Below are 21267 nucleotides of genomic sequence, written 5' to 3' on the forward strand. Positions count from 1 at the left end.
GTTCTAAATTAGTGACCCAGGCGGGCTCGCCCGCACATCTCCGGATTCGCTTCCCCACACCCTTTGAGCGCCTTGCGTTCGGGCGCGCAGCCGCGATGGGCCCCGCTGACAGGCCCGGCTCACCCGGGGCGCTGAAGGGCCGAGGGAGGCCCTGGACCCCGCGAAGAGACAAGCCAAGAAGGCGCCCGGCGCTCCCGGATCACGTGACCGCCACCAGCAGGACTCTGTCACGTGACGGCGCAGCCGGCGAGCGTTTTTCTCACGTGACGGAGGTGCAGGCGTGTGGCCCAATGAGGAGGCGGGGGCGGGGCTTCCGGGGGCGGTGCGCGGGAAGAGAACCCGGGGCATCCGCGGCGGCAGGGGAGACCCAGAGGGGAGCAGCGAGCTGGGTTCCAGTCCGGGGCCCGCCGCCTGTCACAACCCGGCCGCGGGGAGCAGCATGAAGTGTCTGGTTACGGGCAGCAACGTGAAGGGTGAGTTGGGGCCAGCCCGGGGCTGGGGGCGCATGGGCCGGCCCAAAGCGCCAGCAAAGCAGTGTTTTTCTCCTCTCCTCCCCGCAGTGCTCGGCAAGGCCGTCCACTCCCTGTCCCGTATCGGGGACGAACTCTACTTGGAGCCCCTGGAAGACGGGGTGAGGAGCCACGGTATTGGGGGGGGTGAGATTCCCAGAGGGAGCCCTAACCTGGGCTCGAGTCTCGCCCCCATCAGATAGGATGCCGGTGGGCAGATTTGTCTGCTGAGTTACAGTTTCCTCCCCTGTTGCTGGGACGTCACCTTGAGCCCTGTCATCTTCCCAGACCAGTGTGTGAATTGAGAGCATTTGCCCTCCCTGAAGTGCCCGGGGGCGGGTGGGGTCGGCGCTGAAAGCTGTGTAGGGCCCTTGCTGCGGGAGCGGTGCTGAGGGGCACTCCGGGAAGGCTTCATGGAGAAGATACCCGCTGATTGGAAGGAGAGGGAGGGATTCAGCAGACGACGGTGGAAGTGGAGGACATTAGGGCAAGTGTGTGAGCAAAAACCGGCCAGAGGGCTGGGCCTGACATTGCTGGTGACTGCATCCCTCTCCCCGCTTTTCCTGGCCCAGCTCTCCCTCCGGACCGTGAACTCCTCCCGCTCGGCCTATGCCTGCTTCCTCTTTGCCCCGCTCTTCTTCCAGCAGTACCAGGCGGCCACCCCTGGTCAGGACCCGCTGCGCTGTAAGATCCTGATGAAGGTGAGGCCCCTCCCTCAGCGGTGGCAGTGCACTCCCCCAGGAACCTCTACCACAGTGCGTTTGCTCTGAGGCACACAGTAGGTGCCAGCTGGAGAGAGAAACATATGCAGGAGCAATCCAATGCAAAATGCAGCGCAGGGGCATAGTACAGACATCCACAGGGTACGGTAATGGGAGATATGGAGAGGCTAGTTGATTCTGCCGGGGACCTGCAGACAGTGGTGACATTCAAGCTGGTCCTTGAAAGGTAAGCAGGTCTTTCAAGGCATTCCAGACAAGGGGAGCAGTATGAACGAAGGCCTGGAAGGGTGTAAATTTCTGTGTGTGGGTAGGTCCTTTCCTGGTGTGACAGTGCTGAGCCCGTGATGGGCCAGAGCCTAAGGGGATGTGGAAGCTGGCTGGTGGAGGCGCGGCACTGGGCTGATGTGTTTCCATCGCCTAGTCGTTCCTGTCAGTCTTCCGCTCGCTGGCGATGCTGGAGAAGACCGTGGAGAAATGCTGCATCTCCCTGAATGGCAGGAGCAGCCGCCTGGTAGTTCAGCTGTACTGCAAATACGGTGAGTGAGCGGCTGGCTGGCCAGGTTGTCCTTGCGGCGTGGGGTGGAGGCTGGCGAGGCCCACTGAGACCCTGTCTGCCCATCCAGGGGTGAGGAAGACTCACAACCTGTCCTTCCAGGACTGCGAGTCCCTGCAGGCTGTCTTCGACCCAGCCGTGTGCCCCCATGTGCTCTGTGCCCCAGCAAGGTGAGCACGCTCCCTGGTTTTCAGCTGAGGCCTAGGTTTCTCTCTTCCTTCTTTGGGCCTCAACGGTCAGTTTAAGAAGGCACCTCCTCCATTTTCCCTACAGGGTTTCTGTAGACCTCAAGGAGTTTATCCAACCCGGTTTGCTTTCAGGTCCTTGCCTGGCTCCTCTAAGGGCAGAGGCTGGAGTGAGGAGGGGCTGGGCGCTCCCTTGTTCCATGTTCCTCACTGTCTTCTGGAGTCTGTATTCTCCGCCTCAAAGGTCTGACTTGGTTTTCTGACCACTCAGACCCATTATGACTCCTCTGTCAGAGAACGAGTCTCTGGCCTGCCCTCAAGTCTTCTCTGGCCTGAACACCTTTGAAGGTCCCTTAATTTTTGTGGCTCAGGGACTCATGACCCTTCTCTGGCCTCGTCATCCTTCTGGGATGATCCCCATTCAAGGGCAGCCTCTCTTCCTACCTGGCTGGGCTCTAGCCTCGAGGGGTCCCAGCAGGAGGCCAAGGAAGGAGGCTAGGCGGGGAAGTCCTGGTCCAGGAGGGCTGCCTGAATAAGCAGCTGTAGAGATGGAGCTGTTCTGGGGAATCAGAGGGGCTGTGCAGGGCCCAGGAGACTCCAGCAGATGCAAAGGTCCCTGGTGAAGACAAGAGCAGAGAGGAGTGGCTCCCCTCCCACTCGCCCACACGCTGGGTGCCACTTGCATCCAAGTAACCCAAGGTCTTGTGTTTCTTTTCTTTTGGTAGCCGAAGGACATGGTAACCTCAAGGTCCATTTGGGTCCTGACTTTCTGTTTTTCTGAGTTCTGTTGAAACAGCACTGCCCAGGATTCCTTTGGGTAGAGAAAGAGGGAATCAATCTGTGGTCTGTATTTTGAGGATTTTTCTTTCTCTTTCTTTTTTATTTTTATTTATTTATTATTATTATTTTTTTTTTCGGTATGCGGGCCCCTCACTGCTGCAGCCTCTCCCGTCACGGAGCACAGGCTCCGGACGTGCAGGCTCAGCGGCCACGGCTCACGGGCCCAGCCGCTCTGCGGCATGTGGGATCCTCCCGGACCGTGGCACGAACCTGCGTCCCCCGCATTGGCAGGCAGACCCCCAACCACTGCGCCACCAGGGAAGCCCCTCTCTTTCTTTTTTAAAAAGAGCAATTGTGTTGAGATCTATCCTGATGGGGCTTTTTCCGTAAACCTACGTCGTTGGAAAAGCAGTCAGACTTTTTTTATCTTAGGTATTGGCCTATCCCAACAATCTGTACTGTTCTAGGGTGTGATGGCTTAGGAGTGAATGTGATTTGAACCTAATACATTTTTAGAGGGTGTCAAATTCAGAACCAGGCAGATCCACCTCCTGACCCTAAACATGGTCCTAAAGTAAATTGCTTGAGGAAATTGGATCCCAGAGATTACAGGTGGGGAATTCTGAAGTGTGTCCATATTCCATTGGAGATGAAAGAAGCCCAGCTAAGAGAATTGGGGGCTGACTCACATGACAGCTTATTTCTGAAAAGGCTATTTTATCTTGAAGATTATAGAGTTTGGAGGAACTAAGGTGATTGACAGTGGAAAGAATCAGAACATGTGAAATTCCTTAAAAATTTATTGACTTAAATAATTTTGTCTCTGTTAGACATAATACAAAAAAAAACTTCAAGAAAAAGCAATTGTTTCTTGTTTTTAAATTTAATTTATTTATTTTTGGCTGCGTTGGGTCTTCGCTGCTGTGCGCGGGCTTTCTCTAGTTGCAGTGAGCGGGGGCTACTCTTCGTTGCAGTGCGCGGGCTTCTCATTGTGGTGGCTTCTCTTGTTGCGGAGCACGGGCTGTAGGCGCACGGGCTTCAGTAGTTGTGGGTCGTGGGCTCTAGAGCTCAGGCTCAGTAGTTGTGGTGCACGGGTTTAGTTGCTCTGCGGCATGTGGGATCTTCCCAGACCAGGGCTCGAACCCATGTCCCCTGCGTTGGCAGGCGGATTCTTAACCACTGCGCCACTAGGGAAGCCCCTGTTTCTCTTTTTCTTATGGGCAATTTTAAATTCATAAAAGTAGACGCCAGTTCCTGTCCCAAGTGTTTTGAGGCAAATTCCAGATGTTATTTCACCTGTAACTGTTTATCGGCATGTGTCTTTTCTAGACAAGGATCTGAGGGCTCTCCCTGAAGGCCGCATTTATGCAGACCGTGTGGGGATGGTCTCCCGCCCCTGGGTGGCCAGGTGCCGCCTGCCCGGTTTGGTTCAGCGCAAACAGCCCGTGCTTCCTGCTGTCTTCTGTGGGCTCTGCTCTTGTCCGCCCCGTCTCTTGCAAGTGAACTTCTCCTCCCACGACTGCCTGGGAGCCTTGGACGGGGCAGGGACCATGTCCCGCTCCTGTCCTCCCTGGGGGCATGCTAGGCCTGGCCTGGTTCCCTTTGGACATTGGTGTGCGTCACCATCCCGCCTCAGATCCTGAGAGCGAAGCCACAGGGTGGGGCTGAGTCTTGGGGTGATGCTGTGCCCTCCTCACAGGGTCCTGGGGGAGGCTGTTCTGCCCTTCCCCCCCGCGCTGGCCGAAGTGACCCTGGGGATTGGCCGTGGCCACAGGATCATCCTGCGTAGCTACCAGGAGGAGGCAGGTGAGGGAGCCAGACGTGGCCTGGGGCAGGGGGCAGAGATGGGCTGGGATGGGGCAGGGCCCAGGTTTCCTCCTGTTGCTGTCCCCACAGACAGCACCGTCAAAGCCATGGTGACCGAGATGAGCATCGGGGGGGAGGATTTCCAGCAGCTGCAGGCCCAGGAAGGGGTGGCCATCACTTTCTGCCTCAAGGAATTCCGGGTGAGGTTGCCCGCCATGCGCTCACCGCCCGGTCCACCGCGCCTCCCTGCCTGGTTCGGGGCCTCACTGCTCTGCCTCTCCCTTCCCAGGGGCTCCTGAGCTTTGCCGAGTCAGCGAACTTGTCTCTCAGCATTTACTTCGATGGCCCTGGCAGGTAACTCGGAGCCTCAGGACAGGGTGGGGAGGGATCTGGGATGCCAGGAGCTAAAGGGCCTTGACCTTGCCTGGACCCGTCACCTGCCCAGGCCAGCCATCTTTGCCATCAAGGACTCTCTGCTAGACGGCCACTTTGTCCTGGCCACGCTCTCAGAGCCGGACCCCCACCCCCAGGACCTGCGTGCCCCGGAGCTCCAGCAGCCAGCGCCTCAGCTTCAGGCTCACAGGTGAGAGCGCTGCCCACCCACTCCTCCCTCCCCACCTCTGTGCACCCTGGGGAGCCTGCTGCTTCCAGTGTCAGCGCCTCCCCTCCCCCCACTTCCTGTTGGGCCCCAGCCCTGCAAGCTCAACCTTACCGGGCAGCTGTACTCAGAGACTCCCCCCACCCAGGGAAGTGTCCCCAGGGTCGGGCTGGCTTCCTTCTCTGGCTGAGGCCTCCCCTCCGAGCCTCCTCCCAGGCCAGGGAGAGAAAGGGCTGCCGGGAAGCGGGGGGCTGCCTGGGACTGGGGAAGCCGGTGGCTGAAAGGGCAGGTGGGTTGGGGAGGATGGGCCCAGTGTAGTTTAAGCAGAGGAAGTTTGGCCTGGCCTTCTGCCCAGCATGTCCCTGGGCCCCAGTGCTCTCCGGTTCCTGTCCCCTGGGAAGGTACGGGCTTGGGCCCCAGGTGGCCCAGCTTACAGGACTTGCTGCTCCCCTCCCCCAGCTGAGCTAAACCGGCCCCCAAGATGTCTCCCTCAGGCCTCTACCTCAACTCTGATGAAAGGATTCCAGGTCCACCCCCTCCAGGAAGCAGCCACTTAACCCCAGGCATCCTCTCCCCTCCCACCAAATCAGGAAGTAATAAAACCAAGAGGTCACCAACGGTCACAGGGCTTTTGCAGCCCCCCGCTGAGCCCTCCAAGGTGGGGCCCTGCCTCTGTTCCCCCTCTTCTCTCCCTGCCCTTGCTAAGCTGTCTCTGCTTACAGCACGCCCCACCTGGACGACTTTGCCCTTGATGACATTGACTCGTACATGATCGCCATGGAAACCACCGTGGGCAGTGAGGGCTCACGGACACTGCCCTCCACCTCCCTTTCCCCTGGCTTCCAGCCCCACTGTAGCCCTGGCTCCCACTCAGAGGAGGAAGATGACACCGAGCCCAGCACAGTGCCTGGGACTCCCCCACCCAAGAAGGTAGGAGCTGGCTGGAGACGGAGGCAGGGATGGGAGGTGGAGGGAGCAGCCTCCAGAGCTCACTTGGCTTCCTCTGTTTTCTCGCCAGTTCCGCTCGCTGTTCTTTGGCTCCATCCTGGCCCCTGCACACTCTCCCCAGGGGCCCAGCCCCGTGCTGGCTGAAGACAGTGAGGGGGAAGGCTGAGCCGAGAGGCCCTTGGAGGACTGGACCAGAGGAAGCCCCAGCCTCCCCATCTCCCAGCGCCAACAGGGGCGGGGCCAGCTCTCCTCCAGGGTGGGTGGTAGAGGTGGGCTGTGCTGGAGCTCAGCTGGCTGGTCCTGCCGCCTCCCCCGGGCCCTGCTCGGCTATCTGTGACTGGCCTGGGTCCTGTCATCTCCCTTCGGCCCCCAGTCGATCATGTCTGTTCCCAGTCTTGGTGCTGAGCTGCCACCTGGTGGGAGGCCCCTCACCTCTTAATCCAACCATGTGGCAGGGTTGGGGGCCTGCGTTCTCTAAGCCCACCTCCCTAAGAGAAAAACCTCGGTGGGGCTGCTGGCCCCTGCTGATCCACCTTCTCTGCCAACCAGAACCTGTCCCTCCCTCAGATCCTGGGTACACCTTGGGGATCCCCTGTGGCCGGCACACACTGTTTTGCTTGCTTTTCCAAAACTCTCTGGCCCTGGCTTGGAAATTCCAAGGGCCCCTGTGACCTGAGCGTGTGGCTGGTGTTTCCCTCACTCAGGCCCCATGCCCAACAAGCCTCCCAAGTGGCCCTAGGCAGAAGAGGTCGCCAGGCGCGGCATTTGGGACAAGGGAGACAGACGCCATGGCGAGAATCCAGCTTTGACCTTTATTCGAGAGACCAGATGGGTCACCCCAGGATCCGGCTGCCAGCCCTGAGGCCAAGCAAGGCTGGGGACCCACAATCTGGCCCTGCTCTGCCCTGAGCTGCAGCCTCAGCCCCAGGATCCTGCCTGCAGCCACTGCAGGTGCAGGTGGAAGGAGCCCTGGGGGTTTGGACGCTGCTATTGATTCATAAAAAAAAGAAAAATACACCAAGGCTCCGTGTTCCCTGTGATGGGCGGCCCTAGGGGGCCAGCATGAACCCTCACAGCCACGTGATTTCTGTACAATCCACCATCTGGGGCAGAGGGCGGGCACACGGGGGCTATTTCTTGGCTTTGGCGGAGTTGCGGGGCGGGGTGATGGGCCGGCCTCCAGGGTTCAGGCCGCTGAACTGCCCATATTTCCCCTTGTTCTTGTCGGCGGGCTTGAGGATCTAAAAGAGGCAAGCTGGTCAGGCTCATGGGGCTGAGCCATGGGCCCCCCCCCCCCGCCCCTTCCATCCCCATCTCCACCCCCACCTGGAAGGAGCACATGAGCGTCTCGTCCACGCTCATCATGGCGCCTGCGTTGTCAAACTCGCCACAGTAGTTAGGAGCTGAGAAGAGTGTCACTAGCTGCCGCTTGGCAAAGAACTCATAGCCATCTTCTACCACCTGGATGAGGGTGGGGACAGTTCAGCAGGTGCTGCTGCCCGGCCCCCGCTGCCACCCAGACCAGAGCTGCCAGCCCACCTGGTGTGCCCGGCAGATGAGATCCAGGTCGTGCTTGTGCAGGAACTTGGCCACGACCTCAGCTCCAAAGGTAAAGGAGACGCCACGGTCATTCTCGCCCCAGCCCTGCACGTCCTTGTCAGGGTCAGACCACAGCAGGTCACACAGCAGGCCTTGGTCTGGCACGTCTGTAGGCCGCATGATACGCCGGATCTGCTCCATGGACTGTAGGTCCGGGGACAGGCCTGGGGGGGGCACCGGGGGCAGGTCACTTCCTCAAGCCTCAAAACAAGGGCCCTCCCTTCTCCAGGAAGCCTTTGCCAATCAGCCTCTGTTCCCCCAACCCGCCGCCCTCTCCCGGATTCCTGGGAGCCTAGACAGGCAGAGCTCATCGCCTTCTGCCTCTTCAAGTCCCTGTCCCTTCCAGGAGCACAGTGCTCCCTGGAAAAAGACAAGCAAACTCCACGCAAGAAACCGAGGCCACGACATGGCAGTGAGTGCAGCCTAACGCTGGGGTGCGGGGGGACTTTGTGGAAGAAGTGATATCCAAACCAGGGCTCCAGGGAGAGCTGTTCCAGGTGGCTGAGAATGTGTCCTTCAGCTAACACTTCTGTCCCAAATCCCCCAGGGATGTGGCCAGGCTCGTCCTGCCCAAACATTCCCTCGCCATGCGGCCCAGAGCCGCCCTCACCCCCGTGACAGCAGAAGATCTTTTCATCCACAATGGCAGCAATAGGCAGGCAGTTGAAGCAGTCGGTGAAGGTTTTCCATAGTTTGATGTTGTAGCGTCTCTTGCCTGCCCAGAGGAAGGAGAGGGCTCACGAGAAGGCCCGTCTGCCCCACCCTCAGTGTGGGTCTCTGGGCCTTCCAGGGCACATTGTGTGTTGTTCAGACACAGCTGGCAGAAGAGAATGGAAGGCAAGAAGGGAACCCCCCAACCCCGGGCCAATCCCCACCCCACTGCCTCCCAGGAGGAATTCTAAAGCAGCTGAGTCCACAGGAACCCCCAAGTTCCAGTTCTGGAACAACCTCAGGGTTGGCACTCACCCCCCCGCACATGAGCAGAGCCAGGCCAAGACCGGGTCTGGTCTCTCTCAGCTTCTGGCCAACAGAGTCCAGTCCAGACAGGCATCCTAAGTGCTTAAGTAACGGATGCACTGGAGGGGAGTGTCGGCAGGCAAGGCCCTGCATTAGAATGCTGGCAGCCCTTCAGTCAGCAACCATTCACCATGTCCCTCCTGAGCGCCAGGACCCATGCCAGGAGGGCAGGGCGGAGAGACGTGAACTGGCCCTACCTTCACAGAGCTCAGTCTAGAAGGTGTTTGTCAAACACTGCTACCCCGGCCAGCAGGTCAACACGAGGGCCGCACTGAATGGCGGGGGAGAGCCCTTCAGCCCCAGAGGCTCAGCCACTCACACTCATCGTAGAAGCCGTAGATGCGGTTGATGCTGGCACACTCGTGGTTCCCACGGAGCAGGAAGAAGTTCTCGGGGTACTTGATCTTATAGGCCAGCAGCAAGCAGATGGTCTCCAAAGACTGCTTGCCCCTGTCCACGTAGTCCCCCAGAAACAGGTAGTTGCTCTCTGGAGGGAAGCCGCCGTACTCGAACAGCCGCAGAAGGTCGTAGTACTGGCCATGAATGTCGCCTGTGACCCAGAGAACCAGGTCAGCACTAGATGCAGTCTGAACTTGGACCCAGGGCCAGGGTTGGACTCGAGGGAGGAGAGATCCAGGGACTTTGGCTGGTGGGGGGGTGGTACCCACTTTCAAGAAGCAAAGGGGCCTGGGCAGGGGGCTCACCACAGATCTTGAGGGGTGCCTCCAGCTCCAGAAGAATGGGCTGGCTCAGGAAAATCTCCCGGGATTTGAGGCACAGACCACGGATCTCGTTCTCTGTCAGCTGTACATTCTTTCCAGGCCGCGAGCCCTGCACTGGGAGTGGAATGAGGCATCAGGACCCTCAGGCAAGAAGAGGGTGGGTGACATGGGTGGCCCCATAGGCACTTCTGGGGGGCGCCTGGGCCTCCCGGGCCCCGCCTCGCCCAGGGGTAGCTGTTGCTGCTCAGCCTCCTGGGACCCCCGCCTCAAGCCTCAAGGGACGAGACCCCCCAACTACCCTCAAGACACTCGAAAGAGGATTGCTGTGCGCGGAGGCCTGCCAAAACCTCAGGGGCTAGGCTTCTCGGATTTCTTTCTAACCCCAAGAGCCCTGGCTAACCCGTGCGCCCCCGCCCTGCTCTGGCAAGGGGAGCAACCCCAGACCTCCCAGGGGCGCCGCGATTGGGAAGGGGGGGCACCTGCGGCCACGGGACCTCGCGGCCCGTCCCCGCCCAGTCTAAGCTGGTCCTGGGAGGGGCAAGTCCACCCGCGCGCCACTTCCGGGCCGGGCAGGGGACCAGGGCGCGGCCGGCGCCCACCTCCCCTGCCCCGGCCAACCTTCCAGCAGGCGGCCGATGATAGAGTCCAGGTTGAGCTTCTCGCTGTCGGACATGGCGGCGCCGCCGCTCTGGCCCCAGCAGCTCCGGGCCCGCTCCTGCCTCCCGCCCTCCCGCTGCCTCCTTCCGGCCTGGCGCTCCTTCCGCCCGCCCCGGCTCGCCGCCCCGCCTCCTAGGCCTCCTGCCCCGCCCCGCCCCGCCCCGCCCCGCCCGCTGCTCCTGCGCTCTAGCGCCTCCGCCGGACGCGGGGCGCTGGGGTCGCGGCGGCCCGGGAGGCGGGGCCTCGGTCAGGGGACCGGACTTGGACTGACTCGTGTGTTTGGGGCGGAGCCTGGCCTGTGGGCGGGGCTTAATGGGGCGAGGTCAAGCCTAGCTCCGCCCTTGAGGAGTTACCCTCGGCTGTTCGGAGGAGGTGCGGTCGGAAGTACTGTGGAAGTTGTTTTTCTCTTTCAAGGGCTAAGCAGTCTTTCCCACTTCTGTCCTGGTCGGGAAGGTTGTGTGACCTCATTGGTAACTCATTGGGTCTCCCCAGACAGTGCAGATTAAGCCCTTGAAGTGCAGGAAAGGAAACTGAGGCTCAGAGATAGTAAGAGTTAGCTTCAAATTCACGGAGGACCTCTACCTCCTGAGTCTGGGGCCCTCGGGCGACTGGCTAGGTAGAACCAGACACCTGTTGCTGAACTCCGAGCTCATTTTGGTCCACACTGCCTGTGGTGCATGCTAAATTATTACTTTTTGTAATGTCTCATCCTTGCCTTTTGAGTAGCATAGTAATGCTACATTGTGTGCATGTTGAAAGTATTACTTTGTAAAGAGCAAACACTAAATACACCATGACACTCGTTGGACCCTGAATCGAGTGTTTTACATGCCAGTGACCTCAAATCTAGAGGCAGCCTGCCCTCTCTACCTCTGGCAGGCCCTGGCCGCGTCACACCCAGCACAGGAACCCAAGCCTGCACCCACCCAGCCCACCGGGATGGTGGGAGGAGCCCATGGCCCAGGGCCAGTGGGGCAGGCCGGAAGAGCCCGGGACAGGAAGGGGTAACTACCCCCCCACACGCACTTAGGAGGGGCCCCCCGGCTGGTTGCCGAAGCTGTGGCTGAGGAGGAAGTGAGAGGAGGAGGTGAGGTGCAGCAAGGAGGTAAGCTGGGCTGCAGGGGACAGGGGCCTGGCCTTTCTGCCACTTCTGGGCCCATGCTCCACCCCCACCCCACAAGAGAAGAGGGGACAGAAGGGGCTTGGAGAGATACCCTGAAATCTGTTCCCTCTGACCACGCAGTCAGGTCCTGGGGCTGGGGCCTGGCTGGATAGGAGCCCAGGCCCCAAGCTGGCTAGGAGCTGCCTCTCATATTGGCTTTCCCCACATGTTGCAGCCTATGGCATCAGGCGTCTGCAGCACCATGGCCCAGGCCCTGGGGGAGGACCTGGTGCAGCCTGGTGAGCTGCAGGATGACTCCAGCTCTTTGGGGTCTGACTCAGAGCTGAGTGGGCCCGGCCCATATCGCCAGGCTGACCGCTATGGCTTCATTGGGGGCAGCTCAGCAGAGCCAGGGTAAGTAGGGAAGGGGTGGGGTAGGGCGGTGGGGTGCTGGGAATAAGGGTGGGAGCTGAGGGCTGAATTCTAGAGTGAGGTCCAACCTCGAGGGTCCTGGGCAGGTCTGGGGACTCAGCCACTATCATCCCTTCTCGGGTTCCAGATGGAATCCTAAGGTTAGCAGGGCTGCGGGGGGTGGCTCCTGTATGTCTCTTTTACTCCCAGTCTCTGAGGGTTTCCACCCACCTCTGGGGCCAAACATTCTTCCCCTTTTAATCTGGCCCGGGAATCCCAGATCCAGATCACAGAACCCGCACTTCTTCTCCCACCAATCCTCTGCATTCCTCATGTACAGACAGGAAGACAAGTCCAGAAACAGATAGGAAGGTCACACAGCAGATCAGAGACAGAATCAGACCCAAACTCACAACTCCTGGCTTCCAGTCTAGGACTCTGTCTACCCAACTTCCCTGATGACTTGTCTGTGTCCCTATCCTGGGGGACAATCAACAAGCCCCTCCCTCAACACACACCTACACACCCCCTTCAGTCTCTCCTGCTTCCACCCACATTGGAGCCACATCCTTTCCTGTCCCCATGACAACCACTGGCAACTCCTGGGTGACAGGTCCCCACCCCGCCCCAGAGATTCCCAGAGATCTCCAGGGCCAGGAGTTAGGCTCACCCAGGTAGCATGAAGGGTGGCAAATGTGGGCTCTGGGTAACAGCTGCCCAGCGCCTGGACACCTGTGCCATGTGTCCCCAGGCCAGGTCACCCTCCTGCAGACCTTATCCGCCAGCGGGAGATGAAGTGGGTAGAGATGACCTCACACTGGGAGAAAACCATGTCTCGGCGGTACAAGAAGGTGAGGGGGAGAGTGGTCCCACCCAGGCCTCCGTGGCTCAGCTCCCTTTGCCTCGGCCCATGCCCAGGCAAAATTCACCCCTCCCGTGTCCCAGTACCTCCTGCCTTTTCTCCCTGCTACCCAAAGTGGCTCTTGCCTGATGACAGGTTTTGCTTGGGGCCTGCCGACAGGAGCAGGGGAAGCTGGTGTGGCTGGCCTAACGGGGTCCCTTGGCCTCACCCACAGGTAAAGATGCAGTGCCGGAAAGGCATCCCCTCGGCCCTGCGGGCCCGGTGCTGGCCCCTGTTGTGCGGGGCCCATGTGTGTCAGCAGAACAGCCGTGACACTTATCAGGTGAGGGAACTGGCAGGGGTCCCACCTCCCTTCCCTGGCCCTTCACCACTCTGGGCCTTCACATTCACCTTTTTGTCCACCCACAGGAACTGGCTGAGGCCCCTGGGGACCCACAGTGGATGGAGACCATCAGCAGGGACCTGCACCGCCAGTTCCCTCTTCATGAGATGTTTGTGTCACCCCAGGGTCACGGGTACGAGGCCAGTGATGCCCAGGGACCCCCAGCCCCACAACCCCCAGGTGCTTTGGCCTAGTACCCACCCCCCTGCCCCAGCTTTATATCTTTGCATCTCAAAGGACCCAGCAAGGCCCTCAGGGGGCTGAGGCCTGGGCAAGGGCCACCAGAGGGTGGGGAAGGGATGCCCAGAGGACTGGCCCCTAACGGGGTCTTCTGGCACAGGCAGCAGGGGCTCCTCCAGGTACTCAAGGCCTACACCCTGTATCGGCCGGAACAGGGCTACTGCCAGGCCCAGGGCCCTGTGGCTGCCGTGCTGCTCATGTATCTGCCCCCAGAGGTGAGTACCCTCAACCCTGCTACGGAGACCCAAGACCCTGACCCCCTAACCCCAGTGATCCATGACCCCCAACGCTGGTGACCTAGGGACCTAATAACCCTGTGCTCTGGACCCATGACCCCTCCATCCCCAGGAACTCTGGCCTCAGGGACCTGGGATCCTTGACTCCTACCCAAACCTGTCCTAGTGAGTGACCCAGGGCCTCATGACCACCAACCTCAGCGACCTTCAAACCCAACGACCTTGACTGCAGGAACATGGAACCCTGAGCCCTGACATTTGCCCCAATGATCTAGGAGTCTGGTTGTTATTACCTTGACCTCATGACTTCTGATTCTGAACCCTGTGACCATGATCCCTGACCCCAGTGACCCCAAGAACCCAAGACTTGAACTTTGGGACCTTCCCTAGCCTTGACCAGTGAGCCCCTACCCTGTGACCCTCAAATTCAACCCCCCGAGCCCTGTGACTTCCAACTCCCTACGCCCCTTGGTAGGCCTCTATCTGGGCAACGGGAAGCTTTTTGGTAAGACCTGCCCCTCCTTACCAGCCCCAGCACTGAGTCCAGGCTCCTGGCTCCAGAGTCACCCCAGATGGTGTCCAGACCCTCCCCTGCACCCCTTTCCCCCGCCCTGTGGTCCCCTCCGTGGTCCCCTCTGCGGTGGGCACTCAAGGCCTGTGCCCGCCCCCAGGAGGCCTTCTGGTGCCTGGTACAGATCTGCGAGGTTTACCTCCCTGGCTACTACGGGCCCCATATGGTGAGAGGCTGGAATGGGGCCAGAGGGCACAGGGGGAGGGGCTGGGTGGGGGGTGGGGAGGGGCCTGGGGACTGGGTGGGGGCCTGGGGACCGGGAGTGGAGATGCTGACGGACGTGGCCACAGGAGGGTGTACGGTTGGACGCCGAGGTGTTCACGGCCCTGCTGCGGCGGCTGCTCCCGCGTGTGCACAAACACCTGCAACAGGCGGGCGTCGGGCCCCTGCTCTACCTGCCCGAGTGGTTCCTGTGCCTCTTCGCCCGCTCCTTGCCCTTCCCCACGGTGCTGCGTGTCTGGGACGCTTTCCTTAGTGAGGGTGAGTGTGTGGCTGGCCAGGCGGGCGGGGGCAGGTGTGGGAACTGGGGCCGGGAGCCTCGGGTGCCAGCTCTGCTCTGCCCCACCGCCACTGCCAGTCCTGGCCTGGGGTCTGGGTGCTGGGGTGTGCCGAGGGTGACAGCGCCCTGTGGCTCTGGGGAAACGGCCCAGCCCTTGGCCACGGATCACCAGTGTAATGAATGATAGCCCCCACCCCCAGCAGTGAGACCACCACAGGGAGGGCACCATCTGCTTGGGGGAGGGCTGGAGTCGGGGGGCGCTGCAGAGATCACAGCAGTGAGACAGCTCAGGGACTGGGCACAGTGGGGGCATGGCCGATGGAGCCCCATGGGCCCTTGGTGAGCGCTCTCGGAGGCCAGCGCTGCTCTGGAAGCCAGGGCCACTTGAGTGAGTGAGACCTACATTCTGGTGGAAGTGGGGATGGGAGGCAACGGTACTAAATTAACAAGATATTTATAGATTGTCAGAAGTTCTGTGAAGAAAATAAAACAAAGGATGTGCCAGAGTGTAGGGGGGCGGGAGGAGGAGAGTGCTGTTTAAAGGTGCTCGTGGCTGCTCTATGGAAGAGGCAAACTTGCAGGGCCAGTGTGGAGGCGGAGAGGCCAGGCTGCAGACGACTGACGTGGGGGTGCGGACATGGGAGAGGTGCCAGGCCAAGAGCAGGGTGGTTGGACCAAAAAATGGTAGAAATCAATCAGTACATCTATTGAGCACCTGCTGTATGCCCAGTTGGCTTCAGGCTGTCTTAGAGCTCTGGCCACGGGTGTCCAAGTTGCCATCTACATGGCCTCCCCTGCAGACTCAGACCTCGAGGGCGGGGCAGGGCAGGGCCCCCCGTCAGGGTGGCTGAGCTACCCTTGCCCTCTGCCTCATGCTCCCTTTCATAACGGTGACACCGTTAGTAGTCGCTGCTGTCCCTTTACAAGTCACAGTTGTCACCAGACCTCGCTGGTCCCCTGACTGCTGTTCTCAGCAGACCCGAGGCTACCAGGAAGGAATTCTGAGGCTCCAGGAACAGGCCCAAGGTCACAGCCATGTGTGTGTGTGCGTGTGTGCGTGTTTGTGTGCATGTGTGTCCTATGCTCTTGGCTTAGAGGTGAGGAGTTCTGGCTAGAATCTTTCTAGAATCAGAAGGTCACAGGTCTGAGCTGGAAAGGCCTTCACGTCACCACCCAGCCCCTCCTTGGAGGGACGAGGAGCTGAGGCCCAGAATGAGAAGGCTTGGCGTGAGGCGTTCAGTAGCCCCTGGCTCCTGGCAGGCTGCTCTGCCCAGAAGTGTCTGTGGCCGCTGAGACATGCTGGCCAGAGCTCTCAGATTGCCACCGTACTCTCAGTCATTGAGTCACGGCAGCAGAGCTGCAGGAGGGTGGAAGGAGTCTGGCTGAGGGCAGGTTCAGGTGCAGACTGAGGAAGCCCAGGGCTGGCCCCCCAACTGAGTGAGCCCCCGGCCTGCAGGTGTGAAGGTGCTGTTCCGCGTGGGGCTGACACTGGTACGCCTGGCACTGGGCACCACTGAACAGCGCCTGGCCTGCCCGGGGCTCCTGGAGACGCTCGGCGCCCTTCGAGCCATCCCGCCCACCCAGCTGCAGGAGGAGGTCTTCATGTCCCAGGTGGGTGCCCCTTGCCCGCCCTCTGCAATGGCCCAGCCCCCCTGCACAGTTGCGGAAACTGAGTCCCAGAGGGGGAAGTCAGAGTAAGAACCGGGGCTCAGTTCTTGTCCTCTCAGCAGCAGAGAATGTGGAAACCCCAGGCCTCAAGTGGCTTTCGGTGGCTCCTTTAGTCTCTTTGTCTGTCAGTCCCTCAGCCCTCAGCCACTTCCTGCGGCTGTGTCCTGCCCGCCCCACAGGGCTCTCATCGCTTCCTGCCCTCCCCCAGGCCAGGCAGATTCAGTATCAACTGCTCCCCACAGGTGCACAGCGTGGCCCTGTCCGAACAGGACTTGCAGCGGGAGATCAAGGCCCAGCTGGTCCAGCTGCCCGCGTCGGCATCTGGGCCACCCCCGAGGCCGCAGGCCCGCCTGCCTGGGGCCCAAGCCATCTTTGAGGCCCAGCAGCTGGCAGGAACCTGGGGAGCCACCAGGCCCGAGGTACCCCGCATCGTGGTTCAGCCCCCGGAGGAGCCCAGGCCGCCGCGGCGCAAGCCCCAGACCCGAGGCAAGACTTTCCATGGGCTGCTGACTCGGTCCAGGGCCCCCCGTATCGAGAGCCCCGCCAGGTCCCATCGAGGCTCCACCTCCTCCCTGGACACCCGATTCTGAAGGTCCCACTTCTGAGGGTACCAGAGACTCAGGGTCCCCCAACCCCAGTTGCCTGAACGGTGGATGCCAGCCTCCAAGTAGGCACTGCACTTTACAGCCAGGATGGATGCCTCAGCTTCTCTCCCGTGGACTTGTCAGGCTCGAGGAGGAAGGAAGGTGAGAGAGTGAGGTTTTGAGGACCCAGGCCCGTCATCCGCCCACGGAGCTGTCCTGCTGCCTGGGCCCTTGCAGGCATCAAGCTGGCGCTGAAGGAGGGTGAGGTTAGGGGCACAGGCTGGGCTTAGGGGACCCCAAGGCTCCTGAGGAGGCCTGGAATAAAGTCTGAGCAGAAGCCCGTATGCAGTCAGATGGAACGCCTTCCAGCCTCAACCCCGGACCAGCAGCTCCTTCCCCTCCGGCCCTCACTCCCCTCACAGCCCCACCCCTCCGAACCCAGCCCTGGCTCCTCAGGGCTCACTGAGGCTGCCCATTGGCTGCTGGAAGGTCTTCACCAGCACCAGGAGCCAATGGTAAGCTGCAGTGCCCAGCCTCTTGGGGTCAGGGAAGGCTTCTGCACCTGGGGGAGGAGGGCTCCCCAAGTGGGTGCTGGGCCCAGAAGTGGGACTCTGTCCCCTCTTCTGCTCCCTCTCCCTGCTGGTTCAGGATTCCCCCCAGGGCTGTGGACACTCTAAGGCAAGTTCACCCCCCACCCATGGTCCTGGTCCCGTCCTCAGAGAGAGCCAGCTGAGAACAAAGGCCTAGTGTGCCCGGACAAAGGAGGAAGGGCCCGCCAGCCCTTGCCCCCTGCCTAAGCCCCAGCCGCACCCCCTGGGGACTGCCACTGTGGAAACCCCTCCCACACTCGCTAATTGCCCCTGTGGGTGCCTGAGGTGCCTGGGACTGGAGCCATCGCCAGGACAACGGGGCTGGTTCTGATGTAGGTTTATGTTCCTGCAGGGCCCATTCCCAGTGCCCTGCCTCCCTGCTTCCTTGGGTGCCCTCCCCTGAAGGGGGGAGGAGGAGGGGGAGTACCCGGAGAAAGTGTCTGCAGTCCCACTTAAATGGTGGAGTGGGTTCTTAGTTCCCTGACCAGGGATCCAACCCGAGCCTCCTGCAGTGGTGGCGCAGAGTCTTAACCACTGGACCGCCAGGGAAGTCGCAATGGTGGAGTGTTTGATCCATCCTTCTCAGTGGCTGAGCTGGAGCGTTGGCACCCTCAGATCTAGTGACAGGGCCACGGCTGCAGGAACACGCTCCCTCCACGTATACTCTTGTGGCGCTGACTGTGTGACTGGCCAGGCCCTGGGTCCTGGGCAGACCATCCCACTCCCTGAAGGAGGGACTCACGGAGGTCCAGACCCAGAGCTGAAGTTTACCTGGGGGGAAACTAAGGCTCAGGAGGGGAGGCAACTGGGCCAAAGCTTTGCTGCCCAGGGCAGACCCAAGGTTCACCGCTACCCCCGCATCAACAGCCACGAACCTGACACCCACCTCCCTCTGCCATCCTGGGGCTACTCTCTCTCCCACTGCCCCAGTCTCGCCCCAGCCTGGGTTCTGAGTGTGGGCCAGGGGCTGGGCTCCTGTGAATTAAAGAGAGCTTCCTGAGCCCTCCCTCCCCACTCCCCACCCCACTAGCGTACTTGGAGCTTAATAATAGCACAGTCCCCTGCAGTTCACGGACCCTTTCTCGGACCCCCACACCCTCTCTCTGCAGGTGGCACTGAGAGCCTCTTTAGAGAAGGGGGAGATGGCCAGGTTGAGCGCCCAGCCCAGGATCACAGTGGGGGGCAGACCACGCCTTAGACTTAGGGCGGGTGTCTCATGGACTCTCTGCTGGGAGCAGGTAGGTGGGGGAACCTGCAGGAAGTCTATGGGATTTGCCCTGCACTCCCTGCCCTCCGTGCGCTCAGCTCTTCTGCTGCGAAGGTAGAGGAGCAGGAAAGCAGCAGCCTTGGCGCCAGGGCTGCTGAGTCTGAAGGAGAGGCCACGTGGTAGTCGTTCCCCCTGGATATAGACCCTGGGGCAGGTGGTCTCCAGCAGGGGCCTCTCGAGCTGGGGCTGAGTCACTGCCTTGTCTACTGAGGGAAGCATTTTCTGGGCAGTCCTTCTGCAGGTCCCGTTATCAGCCATCCATCTGGGAGGCCTGAGCCAAGGGGTCAGACCAAAAGAGGACCAGCTCCCTCCTTGTCGGAACGCTTTTTTACACACGCTGTTCCCACAGGGCTGCGCTAGCCCCCTATGGCTCCTGTGCACTCCTTGGGAGAAGATGCCCCTCCCCCAGGTACATGCATCCCTTGCAGGACAGAAGGGAAGTGACCACTCAGCAGGGTACCTTTGTGCAGTGAGCAACCTGCACAACCACACTCAGTGAACCTAGCAGCCCCAGCTCCCCACAGACCTGCCTGGAAAGGGGCTCAGAGAAGGCGAGGCACGCATCTGAGAGTACTCAGCCTGTGGGGACCAAAGCTGGGATGGCACCCAGCGATGTCCATCGGCTGGGGTCAGCCCAGGGGACAGGAGTGGGGCTCAAGCAAAGAAGTGGAAGGGCAAATGGACCCCCGTGTGGGGGGCCGTGGTCTCCACCTCGACTGCCACCCACCCCATAAGTCCCCCCATCCCACACTGTCCGGAGGCCAGGCTTGGACTCCCTGCAAAGTCCCTGCATGGGAATGGCCTTCTCACTCTCTCTGAACCTCAGTCTCCTCCTACAGATAATAGGATAATAACAGCTCCCACCCTAGTCCCAAGAGCACTCTTACCTGTCTCATTTCTATGATGGTTATTGTTTAGTCAAGCTGGGTAGTCACCCAGGGATTGCCTCTCGTCACCTCACGCCTACCTGGCCCAGCTCAGCCTCAGGTGACCTCCAGGCTCTCCTGGTACAAACAGAGCAAGACTGCCCTGCCAGCCTGCTTGCCCCAACTCCCAGGGCCCTGTGCTGAGCTGCAGTTGCCCAACCCTGATTTTCCTCCCTGCGTCCACAAGGCAAACGCCATCACAGCCGGTGCCCAGCCAGGGCAGTCTGGGAGCGGGCACAGAACCACACTGCTCTGTGTGCATGTATACACACACTCTGGCAGAGGGAAGACCCCAGCCCTGCCTCTCACCAGCCGTGTGACCTTGGGCAAATCACATCACCTCTCTGAGCCTCCATTGCCTCATCTGCAAAAGGCAGAGACTCATAACTGCTACCCAACAGGGTTAAGTGAGATATGGCACATAAAGTCCTCTGTACAGTGCCTGGGACAAGTCAAAAAATGTTTGCTGGGGCTTCCCTGGTGGCACAGTGGTTGAGAGTCCGCCTGCCGACGCAGGGGACACGGGTTCATGCCCCGGTCCGCGTGGATCCCCCGTGCCGCGGAGCGGCTGGGCCCGTGAGCCATGGCCGCTGTGCCTGCGCGTCCGGAGCCTGTGCTCCACAACGGGAGAGGCCACAGCAGTGAGAGGCCCGCGTACCGCAAACAAAACAAAACAAAACAAAAAAACCCAGAAAAACAAAACCGTTTGCTGGCACTGCTACCTTCTGCCAGGTGCCCCCTGTCCAGCCAAGCCTGGGCTAAAGTATGCACTATAATCCCCATTTGAGGATGAGAAAACTGAGTCCACAGATGCTACACTGCTTGGGTTAAAAACAAGACAGCAGGGACTTCCCTGGAGGTCCAGTGGGTAAGACTCTGTGCTCCCAATGCAGGGACCCAGGTTCAATCCCTGGTTCGGGAAATAGATTCCGAATGCATGCCACAACTAAGAGTCCACATGCCGCAACTGAACATCCCGCATGCCACAACTAAGGCAGTGCAGCCAACATAAATAAATAAATAAATAATTTTTAAAAGAGTTAAAAAAAAAAAAAAAGCAAAAAACAAGACAGCAGGCCCAAGGTGGAGTCATTTTGTCACCAAACCGAGATAACTTGATTACAGTTTCGGCTCTCCTGGAAATTGTATCTTAAACCAGTCAATCAGGAATTGCCTGACCAGCACTAGCAGGTTCATCTGCCTGATAGACCCCTGCTATTGCCTAAAAGAAAGTGATCTTGCAAGAACCAACCCACTTTTTTGCCTAAGTGTAACTTCTTTGTGTCTGCTCCCTTCTGCCTATAAAAGTCTTGCATTTTACACAACTTCTTGTAGCTCCTTTCTGTCTGCTAGGCGGGATGCTGCCCGATTCATGAACCGCTGGATAAAGCCAATAAGATCTTTAAAATTTACTCTGTTGGATTTTGGTTTTTAATATTTGTTAAGTATCAGATCTCATGCTCTTTGGTGACATCCATGCCCCAACCCTGCTCCCTCCCGTGGATCTCCGTGGAGCTCAGGTTACCCCCTCAGCAAGAGGATGGATCTTCTTGGGTGGCCGCACCTCATTCCAGGAGGCTGGGCTGGCCACAGGGAGGAGTGGAGTGTGGATCTGGTGCTGGGGAGCCCAGAGCAGCCCTAGAAAGCTGTGTGGGGAATGTGGGCTGGGCTGGGGGGCCCCAGGTAAGTCACTTCTCCTCTCTGAGTCCCTCCACTGGTAGACAGGGTGGTTCCTCACAGGCTGCTCTGTGTACGGTTGTAGAAAGGGGCCAAAGCAGCCACCTTTGCCTCCACAAGTGCTGCGGGGCCGTCAGTACACTCCCCCAGCCCAGG

General features: G+C 60.0%; 3 protein-coding genes across 6 annotated transcripts; 2 read left to right on the forward strand and 1 right to left on the reverse strand.

Annotated features, from left to right (window-relative positions):
- The first annotated feature begins 329 nt into the window (after positions 1–329).
- Positions 330–7116, forward strand: RAD9A (RAD9 checkpoint clamp component A). Of its 2 annotated transcripts, XM_032640076.1 has the most exons (11): positions 330–473; positions 561–631; positions 1082–1210; positions 1653–1767; positions 1855–1954; positions 4449–4555; positions 4646–4755; positions 4845–4909; positions 5001–5138; positions 5876–6083; positions 6172–7116. In XM_032640076.1, the coding sequence occupies exons 1-11, from the start codon at positions 440–442 to the stop codon at positions 6265–6267; spliced, it is 1173 nt and encodes a 390-aa protein (XP_032495967.1). In that variant the 5' UTR covers positions 330–439; the 3' UTR covers positions 6268–7116. The 2 variants fall into 2 exon arrangements, with proteins under 2 accessions (XP_032495967.1, XP_032495966.1); XM_032640075.1 differs by having other exon boundaries at positions 333–473; positions 4449–4755.
- On the reverse strand, positions 6895–10217 carry PPP1CA (protein phosphatase 1 catalytic subunit alpha). Its single transcript, XM_032640077.1, has 7 exons — positions 10058–10217; positions 9422–9553; positions 9037–9267; positions 8311–8415; positions 7641–7864; positions 7428–7562; positions 6895–7342 (listed from the first exon to the last, which is right to left on the reverse strand). Exons 1-7 carry the CDS (start codon positions 10110–10112, stop codon positions 7232–7234), a joined length of 993 nt encoding a protein of 330 aa, XP_032495968.1. The 5' UTR covers positions 10113–10217; the 3' UTR covers positions 6895–7231.
- A 232-nt stretch (positions 10218–10449) lies between these two features.
- TBC1D10C (TBC1 domain family member 10C) lies at positions 10450–20020 on the forward strand. 3 transcript variants are annotated; one of them, XM_032640072.1, is made up of 10 exons: positions 10450–11201; positions 11434–11612; positions 12361–12460; positions 12686–12793; positions 12880–12986; positions 13194–13308; positions 14001–14066; positions 14191–14380; positions 15856–16010; positions 16310–20020. In XM_032640072.1, the coding sequence occupies exons 2-10, from the start codon at positions 11437–11439 to the stop codon at positions 16655–16657; spliced, it is 1365 nt and encodes a 454-aa protein (XP_032495963.1). In that variant the 5' UTR covers positions 10450–11201; positions 11434–11436; the 3' UTR covers positions 16658–20020. The 3 variants fall into 3 exon arrangements, with proteins under 3 accessions (XP_032495963.1, XP_032495965.1, XP_032495964.1); XM_032640073.1 differs by having other exon boundaries at positions 11116–11183; XM_032640074.1 differs by lacking the exon at positions 14001–14066.
- Positions 20021–21267: the final 1247 nt, after the last annotated feature.

Source organism: Phocoena sinus, chromosome 8 (genome assembly GCF_008692025.1).
Source record: "Phocoena sinus isolate mPhoSin1 chromosome 8, mPhoSin1.pri, whole genome shotgun sequence".
Lineage (NCBI taxonomy): Eukaryota > Metazoa > Chordata > Mammalia > Artiodactyla > Phocoenidae > Phocoena > Phocoena sinus.